Raw genomic sequence first — 12,039 nt, forward strand, 5'->3', positions numbered from 1 at the left:
AAAACCATAAGTCCTAAATTTGTATTGCTATAACTTGCAATCTTACTTGTAGGTAGAAGTTATGAATGACCTAAGAAAGTTATATATATGAAAAGCGAGATTAAAAAAAAATTCATGTTGCTTGATCTTGAATGTGGGCCATGAATAAAAATAGGCAAAGTAGCACGATTTCACTGAAGTATTGTAATCTGTAACTTAGTATTTTTTTCTTGTGCCAAATATGAAATAAAATAAACTTTCACAGCAATGACTTTGAATTTCTACGTCAACTGCTTCCTGGATCTCACCTGGCATTGAAAGCTCCAGGGTTGTCACTCAGAGCGTAGGCGTCGGGTGATTAATACATTAACGATAGACATAATTAGTGATGTATTGTCCCTAGAGATTAGAAAATAAAATACTCAGCAGGTGTCCAAGGCCTTCGACGGTTAAAATCCGCCCTCACTGTCATTCTTCGGCATTCTCAAAGGCCGACATTTTGAAAAAGAAGAACTACAGGTTAACAATGATTTGGTCATTCATGTTCAAATTTTCCTCTGAGGACGCATTTGTGTAATTCTTATGTAGGTTTCGGTTAGAAGTTCTCTGGGTGGGAAAGCATGTAAATTAATTTGATGCACTGTAAATATGTGAAGTGGACATCAACATTTGTTAAATTTAGGCAATCGTACATTTTTCGTTAAAGTTATAAATAAATCGCTTGAGAAAACGGAGGTATTCCCAAAAAATGGTAATTAAATTGAAAAAAAAAAAAAAACAGGCAAGGCGATCTTATACATTCATCGAGGAATGCAACCTGGTTACGAATGAGCGATTCTTTCAGTTGGGAACTTCTGTAGATGTAGCAGTTACACCCTGAAGGAACACTGAGACTAAGATAAACTCAAACGGTTTCGCAGAGGTTTAAAAATAAATAGATAAATTAAGAAAATATAAGGAAAAATACTGAAGGTTCTGGAGAAACTTAAAAGATATTTTTTAACAAACATACTGGGAATATAAAACCAGTAGAAGTAGCTGACGCCGTAGAAATATTAAATAAATTATTTATATTACAGAAAAATTTATAGTTTGAGGGAGGCTCCTGGCATCTTTTATCTTCATGAATGGTATTTCACATCTTCCAAGTCCCCCGGAAGCAGCGCCCTAAGCAAGGGTCTCCCTGGCCTCTTCTTCCTCATGGATCAAAACCCATACGCTGGCCGAAGGCACTGAAGAAATATTAAATAAATTACATATTACGGGAGAATGTATTGTTTTAGGGGGCCCCTGGGCTCTCTCTCCTCATGTTCAATACGTTAGGAATTCTCCGGTAGCACAGCCCCAATCCATTGGCACCTGCAAGGTCTAGAATCGTCATTGCTGATAGGAATCTACAATATGTAGAATCAGGAATTTTAAAATAAATCATTTTCAATGTATATTTTAATCGCTCACAGTCAAAAAGTTTTAAAAAATATTAAGTATATACCTATATGTTTACAATAGAGATATTTATAAAAAGAAGGGGAGTCGCCTTTAGAAAGCGCGGATAGATACTTGGATGGTAGCTTAATTAAAACGGAGCTAATAGGTTTAATAGTGATTTCAACAGTGCCTTCTCTAGAGCCATCAATCTGTTTTTATAAAATGTCCGCTGTCATTGGGCAGCCTGAGGCTCGATCCTCCTCACTGTTGACATTCTTTTTGATTAATTATTCGCTTATTCAATTATTTGCTTGTATTAACCTTTACATTGGCTTTAGAGCTTGCTCATTTACTTTCGGTTGGTGAAAGGCAAGTGTATAATCATCAACTGATTTAGATTTATTACTATTTTTATAAAGAGTTTTATTTAATGTTTAATAATGCAGTTCATGAAATTGAAACTAGTGTGATGACTTGATCTTCGCAGCAGTGTTTTATTCAGACAAGAATAAAAATATCCATTTTTTTTTTCGTAAGAGAATTGTAAACGAATTATTGGTATGCTAATTGTACATAATACAATCTCTTTCAATTCAAATCTTCAGCAGTATATTCTCAGGTCCCAGGCCTCTAGATTTAAATACCACTGCACACCGAAATGCAGTCATTGATAGCAAATCTTAATGCGAGCACCTTTCCTAAGGAAATTGATTCCATCTTTCATTCTTTGCTCTAATACCCTTCCTACTTTCAAATCTTATATCTTTAATCACTCCCGGTTCCCGAAGAATAATAATTGAAATTTGTAAATATGTATATTGGATATTATTAATTAATTATTGGAGAAATTTGTCGGGGGGGGGGGTGCGGTCAGCAAAGAACATTAATAAACAAAACAATATTAATTTATTTTATGCCGACGTTTCGACCTGAGTTTCAGGTCTTCATCAGGGCTATACGACAAAAGAGATAACAACAACATTTAAGGAAACATTGAATTGAAAAGGAATAGTATACAAACAAATTTGGAATTATACAAATTATTGAATTGAATCATAAATGAAAAAAAATTGAGAACTGATAATTGAATAGTAAAAGAAATATTTAATTGATTGATAATCGTAGAATTAGATGGTAGTAGATTGAAAACAGTGACAGATGAAATATAATATCATGTAGGTAAGAAGATATGTATAATATAAGATATGCAAGTAGTGTCTAAAAAACTGAAAAAATAAATAAATAAATTGAATCTACAAATTGATATAGTAAATATGGATATGAACTGTTAATGCTTTTTATTCGCATTTTCTTTTAATTTTATTTTATTAGAAGTTAGTTAGCTCATTATTTATTGTATGATAGATGGTTTTATTTTGTTAGAAGTTAGCTCATTATTTGTTGTATGATAGATGGTTTTATTTTATTAGAAGTTAGTTAGCTAATTATTTATTGTATGATAGATGGTTTTATTTTATTAGAAGTTAGCTAATTATTTAATGTATGATATATGATTTTATTTTATTTGTCCCCTTTTTATTATTTTATTTAATTTTACATTCAATACAAAATATTACTAGATTTTAATAATATTTCATTAGTACGTCGTACTTATATAAACAATATAGGCTTTTAATTTTTGTTAATTATTATTGCCTCATCTTGTTTTTCCAATTCATGATTATTAGAGATATATTATGATGTTGTTAAATTCATGTTATATTATTCTGTAGGGACTTGTCTCAGAAAAATACAGAATATTGTTATTATTATTATTTTTAATTTGACTTTGAAATGGTAAAAATAAAACGTAATACTGAATATATATGAACCACATTTAAAGTACAGAATTAGCTTCTTTAGTTTTAATATATCATATATTTAACAATGTTTTTAAAAATAATTCTTAAATTTACCATCTTTCTTTAGAACTTTCAAATAACTTTGGAATTTTTTTTTTTTGTCTATCGATAAAACATGATTCCTAAAAAAGATTTATCAAAGAAAGCAGCGTTAAAGAAATTGTAACATTACATGTAATTACAATAGAAGGGAACTTCTCAAGTTGACCATTCCTCAGACAGAGGTCATTAGTTGGATGGTTGACCGCACGTTCCGTCCACTTCGTGACAAGGGCAGATGGCACCGTGGTAATAACCCTCTTATTTAGCGCCTTGTAAGGGTCAAATAGATTTTCGGAAATATAGGCGAAAAAGCGTTCTCCTTTATTGAAATTTATGCTTCGAGTTCCGCTTGTAGGTATATGGTGCACATTCAAGAAAAATAGTTTACGTTGGTTTAACAAAAAACCTCGTGAAGTTTGTAAATTTATTTTTTCACAAAATGACAATTTAACAAATGCTGATGAAAAAGGTTTTTTTTAATTGAACTTATTACGGATTAAATTGTGCTGTTAGATACATATTTAAAATTTGCAAACCCTTACCTCTGTCCGTGGCGATGATGGGAAACTCATAAGATTGCCTGGTTTCGTAGTCCAAAGGCGACGATATGCAGACTTCTCCGGAGTCGGACCTTACAGTGAACTGCGACGGCCTTCCTCCTATCGTGTAATTGACAATGGAGTTCACACCACAATCCGGATCTGAAGCTGAAACCTGGAACAAAAAAAAAGAGATTAAGATTAAAAAACAAAACATGATTAGCAATTTAAACATGATATCGATTTATTGAGTAGTTTAAAGTTTGAAGAGTATGCAAAACTCTGAAGAGAAGCGTTTTTATTGACAATTAACAACCGACTTCTGAAGCTTTTTTGAAAGGGTCATTAGCCAAGTCATAATAAAATAAGGCTTCTAACTGGATTTCTCCTCATCACTCCCATTATATGGACTCCAGTCTGGGCTATTAAAACCCAGAGAAAACTGTTCGGTATGCGGTTTTTCACACTGTCAAACCCATCAACTATTTACAATAGGCTAGCAAACCATGACAGTGTTTTTGTATTCATCGCCAATCGTTAGGAAAACAACTGACTTAATTATCCGTTTTACTAAATAATTGTTAGTATAGAAATTTAATTTAAATAATAATGAGAAACGTCGAGATGTTGCAACATTAATTTTTTTTTTATAAATGAATTTCGTAAATATAATGTATTTTAGCAAACTTTCTACAGGTGTACAATACTGTTGGCTGTATCCGACAATGAAGAACCTCTGCAGATATCTGTTTACTATGAAGAGGTTTCGGTGTACTAACAAATTAAAATTGGAAAGTTATCGTATTAAGATTATTTGATCGTAAGTAAAGATCGTAGGAAGATGGTCCAGGCTTCTTTCTTGTCCGCCACCCCGCAAAAAAATTATTTATTAGTAATAAACGTTTCGTCCCACTTTGCAGGACCTCATCATGACAGGGTAATATATTAAAAGAAGAGTAAATTATATGTATATATTATATTATATGCCTCAATTAAACAACTTAAAACATAGAAAAATATAGTAAATTAATTAATTATATTAATGAAAATTCTTTATTGAAAGTCTTATTTGAACATTTTTTTTTTTACCTTCAATTACGAATAATCCAGTAAGAAGGTATTTATTATCAAATATGAATTACGAAATTTTGTTTAAGTGCTTGTTGTGCCTGGTATTGTTCAATATTTTGGTAAAATATTTTACTTGTTTTTATTCCCATTTATAATCAGATTAGAGTTGAGATATTTCTCTATTTCAGTTATTATTTCTTTATTTTTTTTCTCACTTATTTTCAATTTTATGACAACGCCATCCTCTTAAAGTTGGTACACAACAATCTGAGATGCCTAAAATCCAGCTGGCAGACATTCTTACCGACCCTTCTCGGCTTTCCAATATAACGGTGGAGTAATTTATAAAAGACCGTTCGAAAGAATCAGTAAATTCATTAGGGCTCTTACTTAATGGCTTAAGGACTGCAGAACAAGGCACAACAACTACTAAATTCCGCTATGATCTCTTCCAATTGATATTTATAAGAGACAATGTGCTAATAAAGTTAAGGCCCCGAGATAAGTATACCTCTAGTTAAGAAGGCCTTTGGTAACGAAGACCTCTTATTCCTTATAATAAAGAACTTAAGAAGGATTTGCATATGAGATAGATCAGAGGGTAATTTACACCTTTATAACCAGGCTGGAGGTAAGTAGCCGATTGGTCAGATAGGAACTTCCGTTCGAATTAATTCTTGAGCCGAATACTTCGCATAACTCACCCAAACTCACCTGTCGACAGTCCTAATCTACGCTTTGTTTGTTTTTTATTAATGTTTGTTGAAATTTTAAGCTGTTTCGTTGATTATGATTGGAGTAGGTTTAAGTGTGGTAATTCCAGGTCCTCACAGGAAATTGATACGATACAGATTGAATACGATATAGGCATCGTAACCCACTGCCTAGCAAATATAATTAAAGTTTTTTCGAAAAAATAAGGTAATATATTAATCCATTAGGTGCCAAACATAAAAACCAGTTTAAAAACTACATCACAATGAAAAAATAGAACATTTTAATACGCAGAAGAGATAAATATTAATACAATACTACAAGGATGAAAATAAATAATAAACAGAAGATGCTTAACATAGAACTAGCCTGTTGGTACGTATTGAATCGTTCACTAAAAAAAAAAATGATATGTACTATTATTGAATAGAATCTATGATGGAATCAATATCAACCATAAATAGAACTTTTAATTATTCACTCAGGTTTTAAAAACTAAGTTTTGTGAACTTATTAATTAATTGTTGACAACAAAGATAACGTACCTAAGAAATTAATTTTATTTTATTCATAAATGAAACTTCATTTGTAGAATCCAAACAGTAGATTAACAAAAAGCTAATTTGATTTTTGAGTGGATATGCTTTTGAATGGCAGCAGGCATTAAACTCACTCAACCTATGGTTAAAGTCACACGGGTAAGTTTAAAAAACAAATAAGTAAACCATTAGGAGGCATGATGCTAGTATTATATTTTTTTATAGAGTGTAATTTTGTATAAAATTTATGCCAAAAAAATTGTTAATTTGTTCATATTATTGATGACATTTATTTGATATGAACCGTAGAAGGTATTAAAGTCACTCCACCCATCATTACCTACCGTTAAAGTCTCTCATGTAGGTATTACGGAAGTATTACCGTTAAACATTAATTACAGAACATGGTGCTGTTATATGTTAGTAATATTTTATGACGCATAATTATGTATTAAATTTATGCTAGAAATTTAAACAAAAAAATAAAGAAAAATGGTGCCAGTCTTACGAAAGGAGAACTTACTTGACCATCAGAAGTAAAACTTCAGGAAACGAAATAATATTTTAAAATGTGTTAATTATGATCATGCGTGACCTCTTATATGTTAGCTTAAGCAAGAAAATCTATGTTCTATAATAATAATATTAATTAAAGTAGAGCTGCCATTTTCTGAGTAAATTCTAGCTGGAAAATGTTTTACATTGTAATAGTAGCAACAGGAGTTACAATCGATCAGACCAACACTATCGGGAATTTTCATCTACTATAAGCTCCTACTCTCCTATTACCATAAAAAATTTTCTTGCTAGAATTGACCAGCGCCCTTCCCACACCACTTTCGTTTTATCTCGCGTCACGAAATCAATTTACTCCCGTACAATTATTTTATCTTGAGTTGTAGAACTTTACAAAATATTTACAATAACTATCTTAAATGAACGGTAGCACGTATTAAAGTCACTACACCCATCTTGATCTACCGTTAAAGTCTCCCGGACAGGTATGAAAAACCTCAATATAAAAAATTATGAAACCCTATAGAAATGTTTTTTTTTTTTAAATATAAAATTCTGCATTTCATTTGTATGAAAAATTAATACATAATATTAATCTATTTATAATTTGTTAGCCGTTAAATTAGAATTGTGAAGTTATCTTTTGAAAGAAATAAAATATATTTATTTTTCTATAAATGCAAATTTTGAAAAAAAAAAAAAAAACTGGGATAATTCATTAAAAAAATGTATTTAGTAAAATATAGGTTTTGGTTTTTCACGAAAATTTATAGTTTTTTTTGGTTCTCTTTCATTGACGCGGTTCCTTATACAATAAGTTGGGAGGAAGTCTATTCTGTTTATATTTGAGGTGTATCCCAGCTGGAAAAATAACCGCATCAATAATCGTTTAAAGAACAGACTAACATGTAAGATCCGTCAGCGGACCAATGGCACTTTGATAGCGGATGGTTTGCTGTTTGTACTTCATCAAAGGAGTTTGTTGAGGGTATTAGTGTCAACAAAGAGCTCTTTGGCGGCCGTTGCACGGTCCTATTAACAAACACCAGGGCCATTAACCACCTCTTATTCCTCCACCTCTGTGTTCTCCTCCGTCCACATTCGGCTCCGCCTTTTGAAAACAAAGGCGATGGGGGAAATGAGTACGACAAGGCATAGTGTTACCTTTGTTAGTATATCTATATACTTTATACGTGGCGGTAGGATATAACAAAGGCTATTCTGAGGACACTGTGAGATACCCATTTTATAAATAAACCTATGTAGGTATATCGTTTAGCACTTTAGTGAAAACCAAAAATTTATTCAAACATACAATTGCCTAACTTAGTATTGTGTTAAGGAGTAAAATTAATTTTAAAACCATCTTTAGATAGGTGGGGGTAAGATTGACCACCGGGTTAACAGACTTCAGCTGATTTAGTGTCGTAGTCTGTATTTATTCCAGTGTTAGTAGTTCTGACATCTAAGGATGTTTTCAAGAAAAAATCACAGAATAGTTTTCAAAAGATTTTTCTGGCTGCTTAAAAAATAGAATAAAAAAAAAAAAAACTGAGATGGTTGGAATTTACTTCAATTTTATAGTAAGAAAACTAGGAGTTTTCGAATATGAATAACATAAACTGGCAGATATCTTATTTACGTGAATAGGCCTATGAGTTCTTAATAGTTCTTTTTAATATCGGATTTCTCATCCATAGTTACTTGGCAAGGAAAACATCGTAAGAAGTCCTTGTCGTTAAGCACTTTTACCGTCTCTAACTAAATTAAAACCAAGAGGAGTTTACAGGTGTCATTATGGAGCGAGCCCATAAGGAAAACGGCTAGGAGAAGAAACTTTGAGGTCTCCGTGGTTTAACCGCACTTCATCCATTTTTACGGTCCAACTAGAATAACTGTGGTCTTCTAACACCTGTCCCGGAACCCAATTGCCTTTTTTTTTTTTTGATAATTTTTTCTTTTTTTAGTTTTATAGTACTACGTGGCCTCTTGGAACTTGATGGTCCAATTCGACGAATATTTATAAGCCGGTGTTGAAATAAAGAAGATAAATGAGGACTATTTCGGTATATTCCGTAAATTAGGAGAGAGACCAGAAAATCTGAATCTGCCATGGTAAAACAGATTATAAACATCCAACAGTCAGCTTTAAGTAAATTCATATTATAAAATAAAAGTATCAAGTAATTAATTTGCTAGAGCACTGGAGAACACAGGAGGTTCCGCTGTAAAAATATAAGATGCTAATTAATTTTTTTTTAAAATCTCAATATCTTAAATTATTCAGTTAATAACGCCGTATCACAATATATTCTCATCCAAATTATTTTTATTTATCAACTGACAGATACAATTTTAATTATATTTCAGATGTTTAATCTTTTATTACTTGATAATTACTAAGGGATTCATTATTAGAATAAATAATTTATTGAGAAGTTAAAAAAATTTATGGAGATGTTAAGAAGTGACAGAAGTAATTATAAGAAGTAGTTCTTGAAAGAAGAAACTGATAATTCCTAATTAAGGATAGGAAAATCTTGGGTTAAAAAGAAGGTGCAGTTTAATAAATCAACGGAGGGTCCTTGTACTCTGGGAGTCAATTAAGCTCTCAGTTATTTCTCTTCACAATTTCTTATTCTAATTCTATCATACCATTTGTATTCCTTAGGTAGCGTAGTATTAAATTAATCGAAATGGCAAACAAAAGGTAAACGTATGTAAATTCTTCTGGAACTGAAGTATACGCTTCTTGTTCAGCGGTAGCCAGCTGTACCGACCTTCGATGTTGCATTAATTCCCTTCTTTATGCACATAAGAAACATCGTAACGAGTGCAATAAACAGTATAAAAAATTACTTATGATCTTTTCCTTCTTCTTGTTCGCGTGTTCTTTTGGTCCCTTTGGTATAATTACTGCATGTTCCATCTCTTCAAGCATGGTATGATCCTCGGAAGAGGTTGGTTCAGATTTAAGAGATGCTGGACACGACTCAATTATGCTAGAAAACTTGATTTTATATCAGAAGAATTATAGTTGCTATGTATTAATGTCAGAACAGCTCAACATCTTCTACCTACATAAGTTCTTTCAAAGATGTTTTATTTAAATTACATCTTCATTTTTTATTCTTTTCCATATCTAAAATATTTACTAGATGATTCTTTTAAATTATACCCTCAAGTAGAAAATTAATTAATTTATTCTTACATAAAAGATCGCTTTATCATTAGTAAATAAAAAAAAATGACTTAAACGTTTGTTGAACTCAAAGTTAATAATAAAAAGTGCTAATATTTAAAATCGACAACACTAATTGACACATTGGTTTACAACATAGAAACTGCACAGTGGGATGAAATGACTGTTTCTCTGGACATGGATTTTCAATTACATTGGTTTCAATTGATTTATATTAAACCCTTATATCATTGGAATTAACCAATGATGATAAAAAAAAAAGAAAAATTGAAAAAACTATATCTTTAGAATTATTTAACTTTGTCAGAGTTCAAAATGAAGCCTGTTAAAATAACTATTAAGGAGGTTATTATGATATTTCATCAACTAGTAATACTTAAGAAGTTATGGTAATAAACTTGAAAAAATACCCTAAAAATTTTGAAAAATTTGGCATATTAGAGATATGAACCCCCAAAACGTTGTAAACTTTTTACCATTTTGTTTCACGTACATTTTAACATAAGAATTCATTGACAGAGATTTATTTACACTTCTAGGAATAGCCAATTTTAAAGCTATTTTTACTAGAGAAAATTTAGCTGTATCATAGTTCCTTGAAGTTTTGAAACTCTTTCGTAGTAACTTTGAAAATAAAAATATTAATCTTATAATTCCATATATATATTTTTTTTAAATATATGTATAAATATATGTATACATATGATTTACCGTATGAACATAGTCTGTACTGGGGTCAAGAATAACAAAAACAGTTTTCAACTATTTATTGATTGCCTACTTTTTGACCTACACTTCATTAGGCCCTAAATAAAATGGATCTAAAGGTGGAGGTATGAAGTCTTCTATATAAAAAATCAAAACCCTAAATGAAATAGTAATGACGATAAAAAAACAAAAAAAAAACAGAAAATTTCAATGCCTTAAATTAATGACATTTTCCTTATAATATAAATTCATAAGTTTAATGATGTACCCATAAATATATTGTGGATTATATTTTTTTTTTTAAGCTTTTGCGCTGCCTATAATGAAAAGTTGAGCCAGGAATATTATATTATTGACAGATAAAAAAAAAAAAAAGAAAATTAAAAAAAAGGAATAACAATAAGAAGAGGATGGAAAAGGACGGAGGAGTCTAAGACTAATTACTGGCCTCATGTGTATCTATAATTAACGGGAGCCGTTATCGCTCGCCACCGAGGATCCCATATATTAATGTAAAAAAAGAGGCGAAATTTCAGAAACAATTTCGATTCCAAAGCGGTGAATACCGTCATGGGGAACCTGTTGAGGTCGGAGGGGGGGGGGGAGACGAGAAATTACAGTAAAATACCCCTTGTGATATTTATGGCTCCGCACAAAATTAAATTTCACGATAGAGGTTATATTCGGAAGCGGCCATTCGTAAATCGTTTGTAATTTACCCTAAAAAAAGACCCCTAATGGACTCTTAGAAATTGGTTTCCATCAAAAGAGAGCCGGGATCCTCCGAGATAACATTAATAACACTATAACAACTGATTATATAAAATGATAAGGGCTTGATCTCATTATCTCCCCCTCATATTCTCGAGGTGTGGTTCTGGTTACCCTTGGCTCCTTAATAAAGTCGCTCAAATGTCTCCTTATTTTCAAGTCTCCAACCGCATATGAACACTGAATTCGAGTCAGGAAGATTTATTAATAAGTAGTTAAAAGGGAGATTAGAACCGATAAACATCTTCTCTACCCCCTTTCTGATAAGAAAAGGGGATTTTTCTTCAAGATTTATTTCAATCTTCTGGGCACGAATTAACAAACTGAACATTTTCGGAGTGCAGCTCTAAGACCTGTCCCAACTTCACTAGAGAAAGAAAGTGATGTTTCTACGATTTCAGAGAGAATCGATCTTCGCTGTTTTGAGTAGTGGAGCATCAAATAGAAACAATAAATACGTAAAATAAACTGCTTTTATCTTGAACTAAATTAAAACCAAGAGGAGTTTACAGGTGTCATTATGGAGCGAGCCCATAAGGACAACGGCTAGGAGAAGAAACTTTGAGGTCTCCATGGTTTAACCGCACTTCATCCATTTTTACGGTCCAACTAGAATAACTGTGGTCTTCTAACACCTGTCCCGGAACCCAATTGCCTTTTTTTTTTTT

General features: G+C 31.6%; 1 protein-coding gene across 1 annotated transcript in view; it reads right to left on the reverse strand.

Annotated features, from left to right (window-relative positions):
• The window catches only part of LOC106686485 (protein dachsous), a 383,586-nt gene that overhangs the window by 51,313 nt on the left and 320,234 nt on the right, over window positions 1-12,039 (reverse strand). The window contains exon 2 of the mRNA XM_067050290.1: window positions 3,854-4,025. Within this exon, the coding sequence (XP_066906391.1) occupies window positions 3,854-4,025 (172 nt within the window). The remainder of the gene's footprint in view (window positions 1-3,853; window positions 4,026-12,039) is intronic.

The sequence above is a fragment of the Halyomorpha halys genome, unplaced genomic scaffold (genome assembly GCF_000696795.3).
Source record: "Halyomorpha halys isolate HHAL.00 unplaced genomic scaffold, Hhal_1.1 Scaffold830.1, whole genome shotgun sequence".
NCBI lineage: Eukaryota > Metazoa > Arthropoda > Insecta > Hemiptera > Pentatomidae > Halyomorpha > Halyomorpha halys.